We start from the raw sequence: 26,647 nt of genomic DNA, 5'->3' as shown, positions 1-26,647 counted from the left end.
AACTGCTCACATATTTTGTATTATGGCAACTTTAGTTTGACGTTTACTCCCAAACGTCAAGTTTTTTAAATGTAAAAACTTACACGTCCGGACAAGTTCAGAATAAAATGAACTGTTTGTTTTTCTGTATCACTTTATCTTTGACAAATATTTCTGGTTATAAATTTGTGCATAAACATATCTAGATATATTTTTTTAAATGTCTCCGAAAATGAATCGCCGGGAAAGGGCGGTTGTTAAAACTAATACCCGTCAAGATAATCAATTTTTCTATAAAGAAACTTTTTTCGGGGATGAAAGCTCCGACGCAAATTCCTCAAACTCTGACGAAGACACAGAAAGTCTATTTCTGCGGGCTCGAGAATTGGTTAATGATGAATTTAGGTAGGTACCTACTATTTCTAATCGTTCACTTAAACTAATATACTTACATATTTACTATGTACCATAATATTACTTATTAAATAAATTGGCTATAACATGAACAATCAATTTCAAATAAATGTTTTCTCCATAATATTGAATTTCCTGTGGGCCTACTCCAGCCATCACACATTCTGTCAATACATAATATTTATGATAGGCGATATGAATATAAGTCCATAAAGATGATTTTCCAGGAGAACAAAAACATAGTTACAAAGCTAATTTATCTAGTCATTTATATATCTGCTGAAGCTGCTGCTGCTGCTTGAAGCTGACATTCTCCAGAAGATTAGTACATGTTATACTGATAAAACTGACAGGGTTGTTGCACGGTTTGAGCCAGTGGCACTTCACCTTTTCAATATAAATATTTATTTAATATATTTAATGAAATAGAGAACCTGAACAGAGTTATTTGGATTATAACCAGAAGGTATTGTATGATACCCACTTTGTTTGTAAACTTATATCGCTTAACAAATGCATGTTACAAACATTTGGAAGCCTACGCACGTATTCACCTGCACACATTGTTATCAATTAAATGTAGTCTGGGTAGCCCGTATCATACAAATTTATGAGATTTAACCAAAACAACATTCGTCGAGACCACACAGCGTTACTTTTAGTGAAACAAAATCTATAGACACGTCCATGCTCGCATGTTCGGCGAAATACAAAAAAGTGCACATTTGTTTAAAATAGTATTTATGAATTATTGTTTTTATACAAATGTTTGCAAACAATTGATATGCAACTTTAAAACTGTTTATATAATGTTTTTTTTTATTTATCTTGATTTGGGACTTGGCATAACTCGGCACTTGATGGCGGTTCCACAACGTTTTTAGTATAGGTGAATTTGTAATCAAGTAAGAATTATTGCACCATCGATTCTGCCCTGAGAGAAGCTGAAGATCGAGAAGGATGGAAAGTCTTGGTCGCTCAAAGGATGACGAAATTCAAATTTGGTCACGATCCTCAGCCATGAGTGTACGACCAAGAAGAAGAGTTATTGAGATCATGTCGGCATATTGGAAGATCTCGACTACACACGCCTACGTAAACAAGTGTAATTTTATAAAGTGTTCATTTTATTATACAAGCAAAGCTAAATATTAAAAATATTATGTAAATAAACATAAATAATTTACATAGCCCGACAATCACTAGATCAAAAGTGATATACAAAATAAGGTTTAAGTATATAATTTCCCACACAGAAGCCGGATTTTTTTATTGTATATGTAAAAATCCCGTATTTCACAAAAACAGTGAATTTTCAGCATACCTATAAGATTAAACAAACCAGAAAAATGCCGAACCACTAAAAAAAACAATAAGAATTGAAAACTTTGAAATGTTAAGTAACGTACAAGCGCATTTTTTGAAACGTTAATTATAATATTGTATGAAATCTGGTATATGTAGGTTAATTAAATATTATTTTATTCAGAATTAAATAATATAATAAAATAATAAAAGGTTTCACAGCACTGACTGCTTATGGTTTTGAAAAGAAATATGATGCCTCGCAATAAAATAAGAAATTTATGGAGGACCCTCAACTGCATATTATGTAAAACTAGGTATTATTATTATTATAACAATAACAAAATAATTTTGTCACCAGCAAAAATTAAAATTATAATATTTCATTTTATGTTCTGCATAATTAAAAAAATACACTGGAGCAGGTAATATCTAATATTATTATGACTTCAATAACGTAATTATAGTAGGTATGTATTTGCATTTAGTTAAAAATAAATATTTCCGATACCATACAAAATTACAGTATTTTGGACGTACCTGCTATAATACCTATAGACATTTTTTATACTATTGTACATAGTACGCGGATCAAAAGCATACGCCAAATAGTTCGGCCGGCAAAGAAGCTTGGTTACCTACGAGGAATGGTTATCAGCCATTCGCCGAATTCATTGGAACCTTGCTCTATTACAAGGTTACAAGGTTTATGTGCATTTTAAATATAAAACTATCGTAAATAAATTTCATCAGTGTACCTATATAAGTGGCGGGTTTAGAGACTTGAAAGGCCGAGTCACTGACTGATGTTGAGGCCCCCCACAATAAAGAATACTACCAACGTACCTAATATAAATAAGAATGTATCTATTTCCCTATCCAATTATTATTGAAGATAACAGTGATGACACATAATATTAGTGGTTTATTTTTTGTATGTACAAGTACGTGTGAGTTAGAGGAATTCTGCATCTCTGCATTCAACATCTTCAGGCATTATATAGGTAATCTTGACTTAATAGGTAGGTAATAAGTTTTTACCTACTTTGTTGTATTAATTTTATTATATAAGATATATTTAACTGCATTTGTTGACAGTGTGTATTTACCATTGGTGAGTGCGCATAGTGCCTGAAGATGCCGCAAGTCAAAAACCGGGTCGCAAAAAACGACTCAAATGGAATACATAGTACAAAACTTAAATGCATTAGATTATTTATATCTGTACATATTTAGAAAAAACTTAAAGTATAGGTACATGCTAGTGTAATTTATAATAATATGGGTTTAGTAGGTATTTTCCTTCAAATAAAAATGAATAGCAAACTAAGACGCGCGTAAAACACAAACTATTTTGTGATCCGAAAGAATCATGCAGCATCTACCTAACGCTACCGATTGCAGACTTTTTTCGAAGTCGGGGAAAAGAAGGGCGAGGGGATCAGTCAATTTTGTTTGACACGCCGCTAGCTAGCCGCTCGAAACGCTGCAAATTCGACGAGCGGCCAGACTGTCTACCGCTCACTCTCCGCGCTTTCATGGTGGTCTCCATACATTTTTTGGCTCCGCTCGACCTGGCCGCTTGTAGGCTAGCCAAGGGCTAAGAGTCGATGAGTGATTAACACAAATACCTATTTACAAAAAATGCGTTTTTTAGTTGAGTATGCAGAATTATTCACTATAATCGGTTCTATCTGTAACACAAAGACGTATCTCTGTATATACTATGAGTAAGGAAATAATCTAAAATGTATCTCATAATTTAATCGAAAAAAATTAGCACAAAAACGAATCACCTTGTTTTTCAATTGCCAAAATGTTCCTTATTCATTTTGAAGTCATTTTACATAGTTTTTTTCTCAAGAAATAACTACATAAAAATAAAAAGACAATATTTGGTACATAATACAAAAACATAGGATGATATCCCATTTTTTTATAAATAATTATGAACATCAGGTATGATGAATCTCTAAAAACTTTTCACTGTATTGAAAGGGAAAAAATCATTCCGATGCATAAAAAAAACTTTATTATCTGCCTAAGAGAAAGATCGCCAGATGATAGTAATTACACAGCTGCAAAATATTTTTCACAGTTCTCGAATGAATAAATGTACCAATGTTTGAATAATACACAAACATTTTATATCAATAGTTTTTTTTTCATTTATTTTTTGTGAACCTATCCCTTACCTATATATAATCCTCGAGTACTGTCGAGGCTTTACAAGTTACAGGTATTTTTTTTTTTTTTTTTTTTAATTCGTTTATTGAATTCCTTGCTTTTTGGGTTATTACTTAAGTATTACATTATTCATATTTCATTTACATAATTTACAGTTAAGCACAGTATTGTAAACATAAAGAAAATATAAAGAATATTAAAATATGTGTTAAAGTAAAAAGTTAAAAAAAAAAGTACAGAGATATTATATAACATATTAAAGCATAAAATATAAAAGAAAAGAATATATAAAATTTGTGTTAAAGTAATGAGATAAAAATACAGAGATATATAAAATATAAATAATAATAAAAATGTGTTAATTAATGATATAAAAAGTACAGAAATAATTTTAGTTAATATAACATAGTAAAATAATAGCATACATTAAATTGATATGTGACTGAGGGTTTGTAACTTTGTGTTGTGTTGTCTTTGTGTTTATGTTCCTCCGTTTACTGTCTTTATTTTTTTGATGGCTTTTGTTAGGTATTCAGTGAATAGTTTTCGTGTTGTTTTGTTGTTGAGTATTTTGTCTGGTTTTGATAAGTCTATTGTGATGTTTTGCTGGTGGCACTGTACCCCGAGGGTCCACCTTTCTTTATCTAGTATAGGACAATCGGCCAATATGTGTTTGACTGTCTGAGACACGACTCCATTGCATGGACAGTGATCGTCGGCTCTCAGTTTGAACCTTTTCAGGTATTATCGCACTTAGACTTGGTGCTGATAATACAGTAGAAAACCTCAGACTTTGGTATGCACTCCCAGTTGCTTAGCCTTACTTAGCCTTTCATGAGTGGTGATATAGCTTCTCTCATATCGGTATCTTGCTTTTTTATAATTGGTATCACTAATTGCAGCAATTCCCGATAGGCATCCTCACTCATCCTTAGATACTTTGACCAATCACAAGGTTCAAAGTGGAGTTCCTTCATTAAATTGACATGTGATAGTGATTTTCTTTTTAGGTACCAGTCTTTGCTCCATTTACTTATTTTCTTCCTTGTTGTCTTCAACAAATTCATCATCCATGGTAGGCTCTTATACAACAGTTAGCATATTAAGTATAATTTATTTAGTATTAGTGTTGTTCGTTACGAGTAACAACTAACTATGAATACACAGCCGATTCCGAACTGAACTGGCAACTGAAACCTCGACTGAACAAACAACAGAATTGACATTAAAAATTAAAGGGACCTTTAACAGTAAACATAACTGCTTCAATAGGTTTACTAAACCAACATCCAAATCCAGGCCATTCCATGTCAGTACAATAATAATTAGTAGTTAGGCTATTCTATTCAGGCGACTTGACAGGGAGAACAGCAAAATAGCAATTAATTGCGAATACCTCGGTCACCTGCACTTTGCAAATGACATTGTTGTCTTTACGATAATCCCAAAAAATCTTCAGAATAGGATGCAAAAGCTTACTAATGAAGATTGAAGATGAATGTTTCAAAGACGAAAGTAATAATAAACTTATTTGCTGAACCAAAGGAATCCTCATCTATGGCACTCAAATTGAGCAAATCGACAACTACATCTATCTACGACCCACATGACTCAATGAACGTTTTTTTATCATTTTCTACATGCCTACACATTTTCGACTCATCAAAATCGCGTGTTTTTTGTTTTTAGCGGTTGGCACTATGTATTTTCTATAAGAATGTTGTCTATTATCTATGGTCTGCAGGTTGGGTTCTGTTCAAAATATTATCTATGGATGTGATATCGCAAGTAATTTTAACGTACGCACATGTAGAAACTGTTAAAATTAATTGAAATTAGCATGAATAATGAATAATAATTGAAAATATTAATACAGTAAAGTTGGCACTCTCCATCATTGAATTTACAGAGACGGTGGTCGTTCAAAATATTCTGCCAAATGACGAACTATAGACTAAATTTGTCACCGTCACAGTGTGACGTAATCAGTAATCCAGAAATGACGAGTAGCGCAATGTGTCGTGAATGTTGGGCATAACACGAAGAGACCATAAAGGAAACCAATGGATAAGGAGGCAGAAAAGAGTATGTGATAGGATAGAGGTTGACAACAAAATGAAATAACAATGAGTTGGACATGTCGCTCGGCTAGTGGACAACCGCTGGACAATTCCTGCCACACAGTGCTACCCAAGGGACTCACAGCCACATTGACACCTGAAACCTGCTGGATCGACAATCTCATAAGGTTTGGTGTATGTACACGGCAGCAAATAACTAGGCACCGAGAAGAATGAACAGAGCTGCAAGAGGACTTCGTTCATCACTAGGTCAACCCCGGCTGATGATCATGACAATATGTTAAGCACAATTTTTTTGGTGTTGTTTTATTCACATAACTTCTTTATTTCATTTCAGATTAATGACAATAAATCCTGATCAGCATTCAAGGAATGACAATGCAACACCAAAACAATTGTATAAGGTAGGTATTTTGTTTTAACTAATATCATCATGTTGCCATTGAATAATTCTATTGTGAATAGCCATAAACTCTCAATTGGAAATGGGTGGGGGGACTGTTGCAATATTATTATAGGCTTGTCTTTGTGGGTAGTTTGATTTTCTTTTAATGAAGGAAAATAAATTGTTGCAGAGGAAATTGTGGATAGTAAATATGGCAAAAATATGGTCAGTTTATTAATTAAATTATTATCTTTTTTTATTATTCAATGAACAATACACATTATTTTAGAATGCAACATTCTTTCTTGCATTATTAAATCAGTAACATAACAGAAATATTCATAATATTAGTAAAAATTCTAGAAATAGAAATTACCAAATGGTATTTGAACTGGTATATTTCTAAGATTGTTTGAAATTATGTAGGTTCAATTGAATTACAATCGAGATTTGGTATTGTTTAACATAATATTATTCTTTCTAGTGAATCAAAGGTAAATTTGCCGCAGATAATGTCATGAGATTTTATAACTTTCTTTTTAGACCAAACCAAACCTAACCTAACCTAATCTACCCCTTTAGATTCAAGTTCGAAACGCTGAGCGAGTAGGACGTACATTGTCTTGTACAGTGCCTCGTTAGTGAACCAATATCATTACCAATTAATAGTGCCAATATAACTGATAAAAACTAATGACAATTGAATAACTTTAAAGCTAAAATATATATCACAGTGCAAATATCAAGCAAAACTACTTACGTGCTAGTGTAATTAAGTAATCTGCAATTAAGTGCTAGTGCAATAAAATGTTGGCTCATTAAGTGTCGATAATTTAATACTTAATGACCAGTAGCAGTCGAACAGGGGTTATCAACTTCACTGAGAAATGTCTAAAAAAAAAATGAGTGACACCGAATTGAAGAACCGGCGTGGCGTTCACCACGACGCCGACTCATAAATAGCGACGCCCGGGATGACTCTTCTTCATCGAGGGAAGACTCACCATTCACCCCCAGTACGCTTCTTAAGAGAACACCACCTCATTCAGAAGCAAACAGTACCAAGATATGCTCAAAAATAAATTCCACTGAACTGCTGAATCAAGCAAATGGGCTGTTCATTTCCATCAAGAATGCACTGGCTGCCCAGTCAGTTAGAAACCTAAAGGAACAAAAGACAATAATCCTAGACAAGATGGATACACTGATGTATTTGTTTGCCGAATCAGCAGAAAATTCAGCATCTGCTAGAATTCTAGCACAACAGATTTCCACGATTGAAGGAACTGTTCGTCAAGCAATGGAACTCATAAAAAAATGAAAGCCTTTAAAGGTTCCACTTCATCCTATGCTGATGCTGTAAAACAAACAACAATTCCACCACCTATATCCCATCTAGGCGCTGCAGCACCTCCGACCAAGCCTGCAGTACTGGTTTTCCCGACAAATGCAAATTAAAGATTCCGCATCAACAAAGGCCATCATACAAGAAGCGATAAATCCCAAAGAGTTAGGAGTGAAAATTACCGGCGTAGGATTGGTAAAAAATCCTGCTTGTCGTAATAAACACTGCCACAGAGAACGCCTAGCAGCCGCACCAGGTTTCAAATCAAACAAACTGGAAGCAAAAATCCCACCCAAAAGACTGCCATGTATAATCATTTACAATGTACCCCGGGAAGTTGAGGATGTAGACTTCCTACAAGGTATTTACCCATCAATCCGCAAAATATAATTACCTGCCGAAGTGTTCACAAAACAACCATCCGTAGTTATCTTGCTGGACCTCGAGAAGGCCCAACATGTCACCGAGTATTTTATGTCCAACCAGCAGTAAGGCACTTATTAATAGAATAAGGTCGGTGCTATTTTGAATGGTCGTCACACAGTGCGTGATTTTACCGGTATGACATTGTGCACACAGTGTTGCGAGCAAATTTTGTAAAGAGCCTCAAAATTGTTCCCACTGTGCATTACAGGGTCACATGTCTACCGAGTGTCCACAGTCTAATAAAACACCAACATGTGCAACTTGTACACGCTACGGGAAGCCCACTAGTCACAAGACAGAGGAAAAAATATGCCCTGCACAAGAAGCATATTTAAAAAGGTCTCTCAATTTATGGATTATGGCTGCTAAAATAAAATTATTACACGCCAATATCGGTCAAATTCAGACAGCAACAATCCACCAATGGACATCAGACCAAAGGAAAAATCAAACTTCTTGGAATAATACGGCAGACAAAATTATTTTTCGTCAACAAAATCTTTAGCGATATCGCTCAGCAATGGACCACGTCATAGTTCATGCTGAATACTATGATATATTACTTCTTAGCCTTACGTCGGAAATACGGGCAGAGTAACATCTCCACATAATTTAACAACATATCAGGCCGACGGAACAGCGGGAAATCCCTGCAAAGCCGTAATAATCATCACCAATCCTAACCTCCGCCTTCTTTCGAGAAGCGACATATCTGACCAGTGCAATGCATTTGCAACCTTGATATCTGGAACTTTGCAGTTAACGATTCGATCAATTTATATACCACCACCATCCTCAATATTGGCAAAACTCCAAAAAATTGAAAAATTAGGAAAAGATAAAGGCGAATATATAATAGGAGGAGATTTCAATGCAAAAAGCAGCTAGTGGGGGAGCCAAAAAAATGACAAAAGAGGCGAAGAGGTTATCAGTTGCCTAGCCAGCATTGGGTGTAATGATATGTAATGAATAGACTCCGGTCAGCCGGAGTTCTTTTTTTTTGGGGACGGACTCTAATATTACAACATTTTTTAATTAAAAAATGCGTTAATAATTTATGGAACCTATGTTTTTCAGAAAAATAAGGTGTACGATGTAGTAGGTACAATGAATTATGAAATAAATATTATTGTTATAGTATCTTTATGAATACCGAGGAATTTTCATTATGTAGAAGCGATGGTATTAGTATAGTTTAGTACCTACTTATTTAGACAAATTATTGAAGAATACAGGTACAGTAGTTCATTAACTATTTAATGTGATCTACGGCGGAGAAAAAAATAACAAGTATGTGAGAACTTCCAGAGATCATCGCATCCGAACTGAATGTGTGAATTCAAATGGCAGTGATTTTACTTGTGCATGCGATGCCATCATCGCACTCGATTCTACATTTTACTATGTATGTACTATGTATTTTGGCTGAAATATCACAATAGATTTTGATAAAACACTAAGTAATTTTGCAAACCAAATTACTATTATTTAATATGATGTTATTTGCATGGAGGATGTTTTGGCCCTTGGGTAAATCTACAATCTACCTCGAACAACTCTGCAGTTTTACTCCAAGAATCAAAACTCTTCGTCATCAAAATACGTGGACAGTATGTCAAACTTTTATCTACCTACAGACTATTCATATGAATTTATTCAACAAAATTTCCCATTGCGGTAGCTAATAATATTTATAATAATATGTTAACATATTTAAAATAAATGTATCATATGAAAATATATAATAGCTGTGGAGGGATGTATCTCTTAAATTTCAGCTTAGCTGAATATATTTGTGATGAATGATTTACATCGCAATTGAATATAACGCAGGTAGCTTAGTTGGCAGAGCACATTGGCGCGAATCCAGTGGGCGCAGGTTTGTATCCTGCTGGGCATCGTATCATTTTTTAATAAGATCTTTTCAGTTTTCTTTGATGTGCTTTCAAACTATGTAGCTATCTTCAATTAAAAATGTTACATTGTCAAATCTTGTGAATTATTCGTTGAATAAAAAGATAGTTAATTGGATGATTTATAATTTTCTAAAGCTCTTATTGTACATTTCATATATTTATTTGTTGTATATTAAATATCTACTTACTTATACATAGGTATGTAATATTATATCTTTGAATTCCTTACTTATTAACTTAAAAATAACAATAATGCATGAAATACTCATACTTATAATATATATTATATTACTTCAAGTACCTACCGATAACAAGGGCTGCGCGAGTTATCAATACGTATACATGTTGCTTTTTTATTAGGTATTCTTATAAATTGCTTCACTTACTCTTATTTAAATAACATATTATTTGTGAACGTCGTGGATTAATAATTCTATATGTACACAATATCCTTTATATAAAAAGGGAGTTAAGTAAAACATTGTCTTTATGGAGCTTTCTATATTCTGTTACGCCACTGAATTGTCTTAAACAACTGATTTAAGAACAATACGCATACATAAAATAATGGTAGTTAGATGGATACAATTTTCAGTCCTAATTTGAAAACATATATCTCTACGAAGTGCAAGTTATACCCACCTATTAACGTACCATTCTTTACGAAGAATAATTATTATTTAGTCCATTCGCCCAACCCACTAACTTCATTCAGTAGATCGAGTAGGTACACGCTGAAAAAAAAATATGCATTATTTTTCCCATCTGCCGGATTGAACCCGCAACCCACAGTTTCATAGATGGTTACGCTACATCAGCCGCTGTGTGTACAAAATCTTGTATTTCGATAAAAAATATATACTATATTGGTGTATACCACAGCTGATGATGATAAATAATATTGTATTGAAAATAATTCATTTTAAAGTTGTTCACTTTCTTCATTTATGAAGCGATCACAAGCAATTCAAAATTTGTCATCGATAGAGAACCTTTTTTGACACCTACAGTTGATGAATTTTAAACATAGCAAATTTTTCAGTGATAAAGTTACCCCATCTCATAACGTACTTATCTATATAACTCAGTCATTTAATAAATAAGTACAAATATCACCAACCAGTTAGTTTTTTATTAAAGTTAATTTTTATGTATGCAACAATATGCACATATATTTCGTTATTATTGTGTTATTCAATTGAAAATGTCTGTTATGATAAAATATGTTGTAAGTATATCAAAATTACGAAAGTTGAAAAAAATTTAAAACTTTCATATTAAGTGTTTATTAAAGTAATATGTGTCTAGGTACCTGTCGTTTTATATCATGAATAGTTTTTTTTACTCTTTATGTGCATTTAAATCAAATAATAATACCTAAATACATGAATAAATAGGCGTGTCTGGAAATCTGTAGGTACATACACAGTTCGCCGTATCCGAAATATTGTATGGGTAATAATATATGGTCGTATATTAAAGACTGTTCAACCTCTTTAGGTCGTATAGTACTGAGATAAAATTCATGTCTAAATAAAACACGGTTCTTGTCGGTTTACAGGAAGCCAGTGGCAAACAAATTTTGGAAATAGCCGATTACTGGATAGTTTTTTGTTAGGTTAGGTTTTCATTATTGAATTTATGAATTTTGCCACAATCGGCTATGATAATTGAATTAATATTCCTATTGAATCTAATAAAATTGGATACCTTATCTTATAGTATACGGTCATCTCTTTCCGATAGAAAGCTCACCGCAAACTGTGCCACGGTGAAATGCATTACGTACAATTTACATGTAACCTTAAATGGGACGGGCGGTGACTTTTTTTTTAAATTAACGGTAACCTACATTTTATCTACTTAAGGTTTCATAACTAATTTAATCACGGTAAGTAGTAAAATGTGTGGCATTGCGGATTAGTAGCTCTGTAATATTCTAAATCTAAATGTATACACATACTTGGTAATGGTATCAATATGATACTTTTAGAATATTTCAAGGTCCACGCACAAAAACTTTCAATATTTGTAGGTATCAATTAATTGGTATTCGTATGCATAGTAGTTGTACGTACCTACGAAAAAGTTCTTAGAAATATAATTATTAAAACATGTATTTTTATACGCATTGTATAAAATGGTTCACTATTGCTTACAATAAAATTGCTGTGATAAAAAGAACAATAAAAGTGGTAACTCGAGAATCTTAATTGGTTCATGTTATTAATAATTGTTTGCAATATGCCGCTCAGCTAAAATTATTTTCGCAAGATAATTATTATAAGTACCTTCGCACCTGAGCTGGCAGAAAAAACAACTGACAAATTGTAGAAATCCATACTAAAAATCATTTGGGCAAAAGTCTCCTTAGGATATTGGATTCGTCCACCATTTTAATGTGTTTTTTTATGGGTTGACGGTTAAAAACGTGAGCTGGCCGGTGTTTAGTAATGAAGAATCAGTTCCAACTTACAGCACCTGGCGGAACGGAAAACATTTAAAATCTCATGTCGATATCACTATCTCTTCACCAAACACAACACACAAAATTGCTAACTGGACAGTAGAAGACCAACACAATCCCATCTCAGACCACAACCCAATCACCTTTACTTGGAACAATACAATTAGCGTACTCTCACCCATGACCCAACCCAACATGCATTTTTATAACAAATGAATACACCGACTGGAGAAAAATAACTGAATTGATAAGGGAAAACATGGCCGAGATAAACAGTACCTTGAAAACATACATACAACTCCTGAACTCGACACTGCAGTGGAAAAAATCACCTCGGCAATCTCTATCGCATGCCATAAAATACTCCCACAAAAAACGCAACATGAAATCAGGAAAAATCCAATCTGGTGGAACGCTGAATTAACAAAAATGAAAAGAATAACTTTCAGATCAAAACGAAAATTACAGAACTCAAGTGACATCATGCGCTCACTGACTATGTTGACAAAAGAGAAGCATATAAAACAGCATTGACGAAGCAAAAATTAAAAGCGCCAAATTATTTTATGAATCTCAGACGCCAATGACAGCATGGTCTTCGCTATACAAAATAACAAAAAAACCAATGCCAGCAACAAACAATCGACACTTACCACAGAGGGAGTAAAGCACTCAACCGCAAAAGACTCTGCAAAAGCCCTAATGGAAAAATTCTTCCCGTACGATGATCCAACACCAGATACAGCGATACAACAACACATCAAATACACATCGGACAACCATATTCCGGGCGGAGAGGATGATATCCAATTCACACTCACTGAGATTCTATCCATTTACAGAACATGACTCCAAAAAAGGCACTCGGACACGACAACCTCACATTAGATATCTGCCAAAATTTCTCAAAAAACTTCCCAGAAGAAATTCTACTACTATACAAAACGCCCACGGTGGCCGCGCGGCTTAAGCGTTGGACTATAGCGCCATGGGTCCCAGGTTCTAATCCTGGGTCCCGTAAGTACACATATTGTTTTTCAATTTGTGTGTGTCAGGGTATGGACCTAATAGGTTGAGCAAGTGGCTGACATCCATTTCTCGTAAAAAACAAAATCTGTCAATACAAACCTCTACTCTGTGGAGGCCCATATGATCATATTAGCATCGGCCATGGTCGAAAGAAAAAGAAGAAAGAAATACAATAAATATCTGACACTCGTTCACTTCCCGAAATCCTGGAAAATAGCGATCATTAAAGCCGTTCCTAAACCTGGAAAAGATGCGATGCTATCGGCCTCCTCCCCGTTTTCGGAAATGTGCTAGAAAAACTAGCAATTCAGAGAATGCACTGGCATCTTACAAAAAACAACAAATTGAGCACTAAACAGTTTGGCTTTACCCCTCAGACATCAACAGAACACGCATTAAACAAAGCCGTACATATAATCTCAATGCATCTCGATTTGAAAGAATCACTTATGGCAATTTCCTTAGATATTCAAGATGCATTTGATAATGCATGATGGCCACACATAAAAAACGCCCTTGCAATCAAGTCAACACCACCTAACTTGTACAAACTGTTCAGCAGTTATCTACAAGATAGGGAAGTAAAACTAAAGTACGCAGGCGTAGAAATAAAACAAGACCAAACCCAAGGTTGCATTCAAGGCTCAACTTGTGGCCCAACACTATGGAATATCGCTTTAGACAGTCTATTAACAATACTCTTACCCCACAATACACACATACAAGCCTTTGCTGACGATGTGTGAATATTGATTGCAGCAAAAGACACCGACGAACTGAAATTAAAAACCAATAGCGTGCTTCAAAAAGTAAACTCATGGGGAGAAGACGCAAAACTAACCTTCTCAGATATTAAGACAAATGTAATGTTTATCAACAAAAGAAAAATACGGACACCAGAAATCCAGTGGAAAGGAAAACCGAAAGAGTTGGTTGATTCCTTTTAAAATTCTTGGCATATAATACTAGACAGGCACATCAATTGGGCGAAACACATTGACTACATATGTAAGAAAGCAGCTCAAATGGGAAAATTCTTTTTAAAAACAGCTAGATCCACTTGGGGGGCATCTCCTGAAGTTTTAAAAATTATATATCATGGAGCTGTGGAGCCAACCTTAACTTACGCGGCATCGGTCTGGAATAAAGCAACTCATAGAAAATCGATCCAAAAAAGACTGAATTCCGCGCAAAGACCTTTCGAAATATCAATTTGCAAGGGATATCGCATAATATCACTAACGTCAGCACAAGTCCTGGCAGGCATAGTGCCAATAGATATAAAAATACAAGAACTTACAGGAATATCCAAGTTAAAACAAGCCACATACCTCCCTGACAAAATACACTACACACAACTTCCACACCCTGGTATCAGACATCTAGAAAATATAGAACACATAGGAATAGTTGACGAAGACACTAAAACAAAATACCACATCACAGGATTGGAGATCTATACAGATGGCAGTCTAATCGATGACAAAGTAGTGGCAGCTTTTGCAGCCACAGTAGGGGCAGCAAATGGAACATTAATAACCTCCCGAAAATTTAAGCTCAAAAGCTACTGCACTGTTTTCCAAGCAGACATATTGGCTATCAGAGAATCTCTCGAGTGGACACTGAAAAGATTAAAGTTCCACAGATACAACTATGTTAACATATTCTCAGATAGCCACTCCAGTCTGGTAGCTCTCCAAAACCCATCATCCACACACCCACTAGTAAGGGACATTTTAACACTATCAACACAGCTTTGAATGATTCGAACAAACCCTAGATTCTTCTGGATAAGAAGTCACACAGGGATAGCCGGAAACGAGGAAGCTGATAAATACGCTAAATAAGCCACAACAGATAAAAGACCTTCAACCTACACACACTTCCCTCTAAGTTACGAAAAAGAAAAACTAAACGAAGAAACAATAGAGCTATGGAACCACAGATACACAACATCTGCCACAGGATCAATAACGCAGAAATTTATTCCAAACATAGACTCTGCCATCACTCTTGCCAGGAACATAAAAATATCACACGAACTTACACAGATACTAACAGGCCACAGAGCGGTGCGAGCTTATCTAAAAAGATTTAAATTGAGGGATGATGACTGTTGTCCATGTGACGGCAACACATCTCAAACTGTGTGGCATGTCATCAACGACTGCCCTATACTAGAAAGGGAGCGATGGACTCTCAGGACTCAGTGTAGACAGCATAATCATGAAATTGACCTCCAAAAGCCTCACAAAGTACTAAGCAATAGAACAACACAAGAACACTACACAAAATATTTAATCCTGCCCATAAAGAAAATTAAAGATATAAATGGAGGAACCTCATTAGCCCCACATCAATGCAACTAACCCACCCAACCACCTTGCACGAAAAAGCAAGGGCATGGTTAATAATATTTAAAAAAAAACTAACCTACCCCAACCTAATATTACTTAATATAATTTTAGTTTGTGATAATGATGCATCAAAATGTATGAAAATTTCATATTTTCAATTAACAATTATTGGATCGAAAAGCCTATGCGCCGACAGAAAAGGGTATTTATTATAATCGTCTACATTGAATAAACTGTTTTCGTAAAAAAAAATTATGAAAGCTCATGACAACATCTGCGGCACAATTACCGAATCAAATTATTATTCAATTGATTTGAACAAATGGTTTTTATGTATAATATATATATTTTTGAATCCGTATATAATATATAGCGCATGTACATGCGCATGGATCTACTGGCACCAGTAGTGTGTAAATTAAACTATCACGATAATAACTGTTTACACGTAAAAGTGGTTACTCTCTCGTCAATATCATTCTTCAAGCGTAAGCGAGACGCCATGACAACGACAACATCGCGTCTCGCTTACGCTTGAAGAATGAGATTGGCGAGACAGTCACCACTTTTATGTGTAAACAGTTATTATCGCGATCGTTTAAAATACACACCATTGGTGCCAGTAAATCCACACACGTATACAGGCGCTATAATACGTACTATCAATAGTAAATACATGGAAGTGTAAACCAAACTCCCGTTTAAACTTATAACTATTTTTTGTTAGTTTTTGAGTTTACACCCTTTCAAATAATTTGTCAGCAAAGAAAAACATCGTCAGTTCAAGAGAACAGTTTTGAAAGGGTCAAAGAACACATTGATGTAATATGCTCAAAATCAATTTGTTTGATTTTTTTTAATAAAAAATAGAAGTACTTACTTATTTTTATCTTTTTAATTTTCAATACCTACCCCATCCCATACAAGTGTTCCATTTATTTAATTTATTTTTTTTTGTCAGTAACTACTTAATTGGTACAATTAACGTAAGAATTTGTGTAATTACGGCGCGTAAACACGCTTTTGGCAGTTTAACAATCTAAAATTGCGGTTTCATTATAATATGTTTAGGATAAGATTGAAAATTAAATGTTTTATTTTCTGTAACTACCTTTTATTATATATCCGACATTTATAATTATGTATATTTCAGAGCAGTTGAATATTGTTTGTTGTAGAAATCGGTTGTCAAAAAAACGATGGCATCTGTGCAAGACACCCGAAAGCAAATTCGGCAAGAATGGAACGCGTTGAAGAACGCATCACTGATAGACGATAACAGCGCTGGTGAAACACTCACAGTGGGGAACCCAAAAGATCCACGGAAAGAAATACTTCTCGGTGTTGTCGCATATATCGAAATCGGTCTAAATAAACAACGGGTATCCTCATTGACGAAAATTTTGAAATTCATGGGGGCCACGGTGCTCGATACTTTTGCACAAGAGGTTACTCACGTTGTCTACAAGAAAGGGAACAATGACACCTTCAGGCGAGCCAAGCTTTTGAATGCCTTTCTCGTATCTGTTCTGTGGGTCGAGGCTTGTTATAGTACCGGACATAGAGTTAGCGAAAAGTTATATCCTGTTAAGACAGAAAATAATTATGGCTGTTCTCCAAGACTATTCCTAAAATATTTGGTAATTTATATTATGATTTTATCAGATAATATTATAGAAGTAAGTATTTACTACAGGCTACAGAAGAACAGTCAAGGAATGGCGAAGGAAGGAGGGTGCCCAATTCATTCTTATTCTTTTGCTTTTTTTTTATTAAACTAATTTATATGGAATATAAATGCTGCAAATAAAATATTAATAACTTTCTTATATTGGACCGACAGTTGCCAGGTTGGTAAAATGGGGTCGTCTCTGAAGCAGCGGATTGGTTTGTAGGTTCGAACTTCCGACTGATGAAAATCCATGTTGTTTTTTCTACGTGTGTTTATCTGGGGCAAAGATCCAATGGGTTGAGTAAATTTCTAACAACCATTCCTTTTAACAAATCTGTTACTATAACATTCATTTTATGGAAACTCAAAAGGCTATCCTACAGACACTTACTCCATATAACGGGGATAGACAAGACTGTCTGGCGGCCCATAATATTAAGACAATATCCTAAGCAAACCGCTTAAAAGCAAACATTGTGATATACTTTTAATTGTTGTATTACTAAATGCTATTGTTACTAGGAATTGAGATTCCGAACAGAATTTTTAAAACTGGAATTACATGGTCAGTATTTTTAATCTTGAGATTATACAAAAAAATTTGTCTTACAAATAAAACTTACTAAAAACATTAGAAATCTCACATTTAGTACCACTCTCTGGATTATGCTTGTTAATTCCGATCCTATAATCCCATTACAGTTCCGAGATGAATTGTATTTTTCTTGAATTTCGATATTTCTTTTTTTACTTTAAATCACATCTTTCTCTAAATTTCACCTCGTTGGTTGACAAAAAGTGCACATTTCGTCAAAATGATGCAAAATTTTTATATTTTGTTTGCCACGGCTTATAAATAAAACCTGTTGAAAATATTGATTAGTTAAATAAATATTATTCACAGAAATAACTTTTAAAAACATATTTTTTTATTCGGAAGATGTGTGATATGATAATTATTAATAGTATCTCGAAACCCTTCGATTTTTTGTGTTACTCTCTAGCTTTCTCTTAACATCGATTAAATGCCATTGTATTCTTTCAGGAATCCAGGAAAGAACTTCAACTTCAATGTGTAAACGCCCACTTATCTTCAATTAATCAACAAAAACCACAATCGAGCAACCAGAATGACAATATCGACAAAACGAACAAGAATCCAGCATCCGCCAGCGAGATAAGTGGTATTGTCAAGTTTAAAGAACCTTTACAAAAGCTGACTACTGTTGCAGTTTCTAAAGCTAACGATAATAATTCAAGCGATGATTCCATTCGTTTGCACCTAAGCTCTGATGATTCGGAATCTGATGAATCCGCTGATCAATCCACATTAACTGATCAGAGAAATGTACCGGATCCTAAGAGATTATTGCGACCCAGCCTAACAAAAGCTCTCACGAGTAATGTGAGAAGCGAAACTAACGCAAATGTTGATTCCGTACCTATTAAAAATACGTCTCCTTGCAAGAGAAAATTGTTTGATAAAAACACCTTGCAGGCTAGTTATGTATTACTTAATGATAGAGAAAGTACAGATTCTCTGAAATTAATCGCGAAAAATCCATACCAAACGTGCGATGATCAAAACACGAAAACAGGTAAGATAGACACGGCGGCTAAGCCAGATTCGACAGATAACACTAAAGAAATTGTTCAAAAACCGAACACAACGCAGCCTGTAGTGTTTACAATCCCGCAAATACCGAGAAAAAAACTGCCACCAAAACGGGAAAAAGTTTTCAAACCTCTACGTTCGTCTGGTAGATCTCCGAGAAAAAGCTATAATCCTCCAAGATCATGGCCCAAATTGGTATGTTTATATTTTTTTATGAATCTATTGTTTTTTTTACAAAGTGAGTTATTATGAGTTACAAATTTCATATATCACCATATGCTAAATGTTACATAGAGACTTGGCCTTAGGTTTACAATCATACAAAACGCAAATGGCATTAAATTTATAATGCAATATATTCGTTTTTGTTTAATCCGATTATCTCTAATAATAAGCATAAATTTTCCTATTGGTGCACCTGTATTGAATTTATACAATTTCTCAGGTCAGTACATCACTACATAGGTTTGAAAACGCATCACTTGGACAATCCGTCTTGAAGCTGGGCAGATTCCGTTGGGCTTCCAAGGTGGACGAATTCACAACCCACGTGGTGGCCGGCGGTCCTTACCGCACGGTCAACTTGCTGAAGGCCGTGGCTCGCGGATGCTGGGTGGTGAGCCGCGACTGGGTTCTGCAATCTGAAATAGCCGGCCGATGGGTGACAGAAGATATATATGAACTGAAAGAACTGGCTGTTGTGAACGTATGCAATTGTGAAATATCTAGTATAATTTAGTATACCTTTTTTTTTTTTTGACCATGTCCGATCCTAATAGGATTATATGGGCCTCTACAGAGTAGAGGTTTGTATTAACAGATTTTGTTTTTACGAGAAATGGATGTCAGCCACTTCCTCAACCTATTAGGTCCATACCCTGACTCACACACAAATTGAAAAACAATATTTGTACTTGCCAGACCCAGGATTTGAACCTGGGACCCACGGCGTGATAGTCCAACGCTTATGCCGCGCGGCCACCGTGGGCGTATACCTACACTGTTATTAAAACAGCATGTTCCAAATGACTAAAAATTTAAACATCATCACTCCATTTCTAATTTGATGTAAGTGTCTGTGTCTAGTCTCGGTGTTTGTTCTTCCTTTTTGCCATGTCTTTGTGAGCCATTTTAATACCTTCATATTGCGTTTTTAATTTTAAATGTAATAAATCACACTTACAAGTCAAAACTGGGGCGAATAGGGCCTTTCAGAGAAAGCGTGAGGACCAGAGGAATTTTTTAGTCCCCACTTCAAAATTAAAAAATGTGAGGAAGAAAATTTAAAATCCTAGTTTTTGTTCATCTTATTTTTATTTAGATACAAAAAATGTGTTGTCGCGATTTCGAAACCAGCAAATTTAGTGATTAATATTGTGAATAATCGGAAGTACTTATGTGCAATCACACCATTCTATTTAGTCGTTCTTGATTGACTGTTGATAGTTTGTAATCTAGGTAGTTATACCAATTAACGTAATAAATGCCAAAATTCCCCATCTAAAATCCTATAAACGACAGAATTATGAAGAAAAATATATCTAATTCATAATCATATTTGTCACTTCGAATCCAAACGATTGAAAAATGAGAGACCAGTAGGTATCCTTGCCTGACACAACACAACAAATAATTCTACAAATTTCTCCAAAAATACTGCCATGTTATATCGACATTATTATAGTGAAATATTTACGATAGAAAATTATATTGATAATCTCTGTGATCCCAAATTTGACAAGAATTAGGCATTTTATTATTCAAAAAATGGGCAAGATTAACACATTTGAACATAATTCTATAGATACTAATTATAACGACCCTTAATCGGCAGAACAACGTAAGCGACACTTTTTGGTAAATTGCGTTTTAAATGGAGAACTGTTCAATATCACCTAGCGCATAAGTGACAAAAATATTAGAGCCCGATCTCAATCGCGTGACATTTTTTTAGGGTCTGTGCCTTTTAGCGTTTGAACTTGTATCGCATTATAAAGTAGAGCAAAACAACGTAACCGACGTTATTTGATAGTGTAAGCTACGGTACGGTTTATTCGGTGGTCCGTCTGGTAGTGAGTTGTGCGAAAACCGATTTGGGAGCAAAGCTCGCGCCGTCCAGTAAAACTGGCTGAGATAAAATAAACCTGGTAATAGAGTTTATTAAACAATAATTACCCGCCGTTACATCTCACTACTGTCGGAATAATCTACGAAGAATAGTATCTTCCTATAGATTTTTGAAATGTTAAAAATGTATAAGTATAAAATTTATACTGAAAATTTGGATTCTTTGAATGAATCCACTAATGTCGTGATTCGGAATGTTTTCAGAAACGTATTTAATAGACAGTAAGTTCAACTTGGGTTTTCATCTACCAAAAAAGATAATAGTGTTCTTTTTGCGAGAAAGTAACAAATATGTCTGGTGACGAGAGACTTCGGCTAATTGAAACGGATACTTACAAATGTCCCCTTACCGTAAAGGATAAATGCAAGGAGATGTTCTTTAATGATCTGGCCAAAAGTAAAAATCACAATGACATTTTGTGCGCAAGTTTTGACCTCGAGAAGGTGCTAAACACTCCCTAGTCGAAATACGCATACTATAATGAAAGTATCTACGAAAGTGGAACAAATAATGGATACTGCTTTTTATGGGGTGAAACTGATGGTAAACGTGGCAGTAATGAGATCTCAGCGATCATGCACAAATCTTTGGACAGGACTGACAAAGCGGGAAAAAATCAAGGAATTATTATACTGTGATTGGTCAGAATAAGAACCGGGCAACACTGGGTATGCTATCTTATTTTATGAAAAATTCAACTTTCATTGAATTGATAGAAATACATTTTCTATTACCAGTGGGTCTATTCTGTATTTATCGACCGCTAAAGTGATAAAGTGATAAATATTATCAAACTTAGAGTAGGTTTGTATTATAGAATTAGCACTTATTGTAACAATTACAATACGTTGATTATAATTGTTGCAATAAGTACTAACACTTTTATATAAACCTACCCTAAGTTTGATAATATCTATCACTTTAGCGGTCGATAAGTATAGAATAGACCCACTGGTCGTACTACGATGCCGGTCGATTCCATTCATGCGACAATTGAGTCATTTATATAGTAGTTTGGGCACTATCAAAATGACCCACCATCATTTCCAACGCTAGGTCATCATGTCATATGCAGAATTCCGTGACTGGAAATCTTTCGCTGCTACTTGCATTCCTTCAAAGTTCAAGATTAAATTTGGTGAATTATGAAAGGCATAATTTAAAAAACTTACCAAATATTGTACCTACTCTGGTGACAGTAGGACTAAACTGTTAGACCTAGAAAATGTCATCAGATCCCGATCAAGTGCTGTGATGCTTTAAGCGCAGCCACCCTTGCTGTATAGTGCTAAATCACCAATATCGGAAATCCAGTATAACGAGTAACAGTATAAAAGTCTCTGTGTTAAATGTAATATCCCTCAGAGATGACGGATGAGTTTATGAAACTGCCACATGGATTATCAGTGGAAGATACTTTACCGGAATCCGATCAGGAAGATGTGAATGAGGATAATACAGCGATTACTGCTTAAAAAATGTGGGACAATAATTTTTTTGTAAAACTGAATAGTTCATTACAATTTTATTTTATCATAATTAGTAGGTCCCCATATTTAATTATGTACGAGTAGATACGTACCTATTTCATTTTGAAAAATAACAATACCTGATAATATTAATAATATAAGCGAAACCTTAAAAATACCAATCATTTATTTTTATTTTACCTATATGTGAATAAGTATCTACAAGCAAAAATATTAATTTAAAAAGTCAAAATATTTTTAATTTATTTAACAACGTCCCCTTTCGTAAAATAAATGGGTGCTTATGTTATTTATTTTAATACTTAATTAGTAATGCCCTGTGATGATAATTAGCATGAAATTTATAAATAAAAACGACTACGCCAAACAGCGTAAGCGACATGCCTGGAAAAAATATCGTGTCATAGACATAAGCAAAACAGCGTTACCGCCACTATCTCGAAAACTAAAAGCACTAATGCAATTGTTTTATAATTTCCGTATAGGCAGTAACCAATTATTATTAACCACATTAACAGAATTCATTTTTGGAACTAATTACGGAAATAATTTAAAAAAAACCTTCTCCTGTAAAATTTATGAATTGTCGCTTACGTTGTTCTGCCGATTAAGGGTCGATAAGCTATGTCTTTGAACATTCAAGTGTGATTAACATCCTACGAATAATGATTGCTTTATAATAATTATTGACCTAAGAATAAGGTAGTGTTTTTTTGAAATACTCTTTTGGCATTCCCCAGTGGTTAAGCTACAACATACGGCTGTAGCCATAAATTGACCGTTTAAAAAAAAAAAAAAAAAAACGTTAGGTTAGGTTAGGTACTGAAATATGACTATATTCTAAAACATTAGAGCGAGAGGTTTAAAAGAATACTATTTTATGTAATAAAAATACTTTATGCAGTCATCAAATGTTTAAAATAAATATAAAGGATAATAAGGCTTCAAAATTATATAAATAGATTATCTACAACCTTTTAAGGTATGTCCTGGATCATCGTTTGAAAATAGAAAAAAAGTTCCATTTTGACCCACGCTGAGCACGTCCGCCCTTAACCAGTACATAAACAAATAAAACAAGTGTTTCATCCCTAATAATGACAAAATGCCCATGATAATAATATATTGACATAAACTTTCACCTGTGTTTTAATTTTTACTATATTTTGTATGTATCCACTATAATCCACCGCTTTCACTATTTGGACACTTGTCTGATTTTTGGGGTGGCGGATTACTGAAAGAGTTAGTGTACATGTCTTTTATTTTTAGTATATTGCAGTTTCAATTTACATGAAATGATACTGTGGTTGAAATTAATAGATAGATAATAAAAAATGAGGTGAGTAGGTACTTATAATGATCTTCTTTAGCAACTTCAACATTCAAATAGTATATGTTTGATTCTGCAATTTTTTTGTATCTTTCTGTGTCCATATTTTTCTATGTCCAGAGTTGTGTCTCTGGAATTTTCTGTCTGCAATTTCCGTGTACGGAATATTCGAGTCCAGAATAATCACCGATCCATGTCGTATATCTCGTATGAAAAGGAAAATATACCTAATATTCAATTGCTCCGAATCCGTTGTTTAAAAAATCAAAACACACCCTCCAATATAAACCGCTCCATATCAGCAGGTATATACTTAATAATATTTCTCCTTCTTCTGCACTCACAGACATGTTTAAAAAATTGGGGCCCTAAATTCGTGCTGCCTGGAGCAACTGCTCCTCCTATCCCCACCCCTTAACTTTCTCAAATGGTCTGGGGGTGACAATGTAATATTTGTACATACACCCAGTGTATGTAATGGGTCATAAATTAAATTTAAAAAATAACTACAACAGGTGGCAGCCATTGACTCATCACACCAGACCATAGAGGTGTCTAATATATTTATTTTTAGATTTTGCTCCACAAAATGTTTTATTTATTTGCTTTGAAATGATTTCATTTTTCTTATCAAGTTAGTCACATAAATTGTGAAAACTGATCCTTGATCAATTGCTTTTGATTAAATGATTTTATATCATATCGTTTTACATTGGCATTATAAGTGTTTGCTAAAATATCTATTACAATGCTAGCAAACAATTTTATTGGAAGCCACTTTTGCAGTACCCATGGTGCAATTGTAGATTTTAATTAATTAAATAAATATATTATCAAATTATTCAGTTAATTATTCTTTCTTTTTTGATTAGCGGAGCCGTACGCAGAAGCAAGCACTCGGAAAAGATTTTAACCTCAATATATTCGGTGACTGCGGCCACATCTACATCAGTCCAGAAACTAATCCTCCGAGAAAGGACCTTCAAGAGCTCGTCAATCTCTGCGGTGGGAGAATCACCCCAAATTTGAGTGTAGCGGCAATTGTGGTCGGAAAAGTGGAGGGCGCACACCAGAAATGCGTCACAGTCAAATGGATCTTGGACAGTATCATCTCTGGCCGATATAAATCTATTAACAATTATTATTTCACCGATTGATCTTTTTCAATGCGTTAATGAATTATATTGTATCATTTGCAGGAATCAGATAATTATTTGTATCTTTTTTCACGAATCCTTTTTATAATATTGTATAAGTAGATATTATCTTTGGTATTTTACCATGTATAATTTTTTTTTAATACAATGTGTTTCGCTAACATACTAAACCATATCGAGTATAATTACCGAAATGTTACATTTTAGTTTATACAGGTATAGATATACCTATATCGTCCGGTGTTCGAATTTAGAACTAAACTCATCACAGTATAAAAAATGTTGAATGATAATTATGTCAAATGTTAGCATGTAGCGCCCTCACTCAGCAGACAACTTATACTGATAATCATTTTCATAGCTATATATAGCGATAACGTGAGAAAGGGTCAGTTGATAAAATTACCAATTTACAATTATTGAGTGGACGAGGTGGGAATTTTTAATGACAAAATCATGAGAGCGCTAACAATTAGGATTTAAAATGTTGTCAATTATTATGTTTGTTGTTTTTATTTAATAAAATGCAATCTTTTTGTTGTACTTATTCCACTTTTAATCAAGAGATTAGGACCGGTTTCGTCCGCCTCAGAGGAACTTGAAACAAGTTGAAAATGTCCCTCTGAGGCGGACGAAACCGGTTCTAATCTCTTGATTAAAAGTGGAATAAGTACTACAAAAAATTTGCGTTTTATTAAATAAAAACAACAATACAATGCAGTTCCACCATGAATTGACAGTTAACAAAATAAAAGAAATTATTATGTTAATATATTTAATTTACATCCTAATTGTTAGCTGCCTACCTCGTGATTTTTTCTATTCAAAATTTACATCCCCACTACCGATTTGTATTTCGGAAATTTTATCAGCTGTCCCTTTCTCACATTAGAAGACACATTGTCGCTATAGGATTGGTTTGTCGAAATCGACCTTTCAATGCAAAATGATTTTTTGTATCTAAATGGACCAGAACCATCCTTTTCTTTAAATTGCTTTGTAATGAAAACAGCATTCATATGCTGTAAAAACAACAATTTAAATACCTCCATGTATTTAAATATAGTATAATGAAATTTGTTTTTCATCTCCTGAACATTTGACATTTGGTCTATTCGACAAACCAATCCTACAGCGACGACATGTTACAGGAAATTCACACCATCTGACAAATTCAAACGTAAAATTTTGGTACTTCTACTTGATAAAACCTAATATTTTAACAAAACACATGTCCTATTAAATATTTTTTATATGTGATAAATTAATATATACATGAGCGATAAGAGATTTTATGAATCTCTTGAAACGTGTCAAAACTTTTCTTTCAATATGATATCAATACTTACTTTCTTTCTTTC

General features: G+C 34.2%; 1 protein-coding gene across 1 annotated transcript; it reads left to right on the top strand.

Annotated features, from left to right (window-relative positions):
• The first annotated feature begins 51 nt into the window (after positions 1-51).
• LOC147065360 (uncharacterized) lies at positions 52-25,430 on the top strand. The gene is made up of 6 exons (XM_085957319.1): positions 52-384; positions 6,304-6,370; positions 17,070-17,531; positions 18,609-19,373; positions 19,624-19,884; positions 25,002-25,430. The coding sequence occupies exons 1-6, from the start codon at positions 200-202 to the stop codon at positions 25,284-25,286; spliced, it is 2,025 nt and encodes a 674-aa protein (XP_085813445.1). The 5' UTR covers positions 52-199; the 3' UTR covers positions 25,287-25,430.
• Positions 25,431-26,647: the final 1,217 nt, after the last annotated feature.

Source organism: Rhyacophila brunnea, unplaced genomic scaffold (assembly GCF_057557595.1).
Source record: "Rhyacophila brunnea isolate RB1 unplaced genomic scaffold, BYU_Rbru_1.0 scaffold_6, whole genome shotgun sequence".
NCBI classification, from domain to species: Eukaryota; Metazoa; Arthropoda; class Insecta; order Trichoptera; family Rhyacophilidae; genus Rhyacophila; species Rhyacophila brunnea.
This window is presented reverse-complemented; position numbering and strand designations above follow the sequence as displayed.

Excerpts from the sequence above, each read along its gene's own strand:
- LOC147065360 (XM_085957319.1), top strand. The coding sequence starts at position 200 with ATGTCTCCGAAAATGAATCGCCGGGAAAGGGCGGTTGTTAAAACTAAT. Across the intron at positions 6,371-17,069 it reads CACCAAAACAATTGTATAAG|AAATCGGTTGTCAAAAAAAC; the intron begins GTAGGTATTTTG and ends TGTTTGTTGTAG. Across the intron at positions 19,374-19,623 it reads CAAGATCATGGCCCAAATTG|GTCAGTACATCACTACATAG; the intron begins GTATGTTTATAT and ends ACAATTTCTCAG.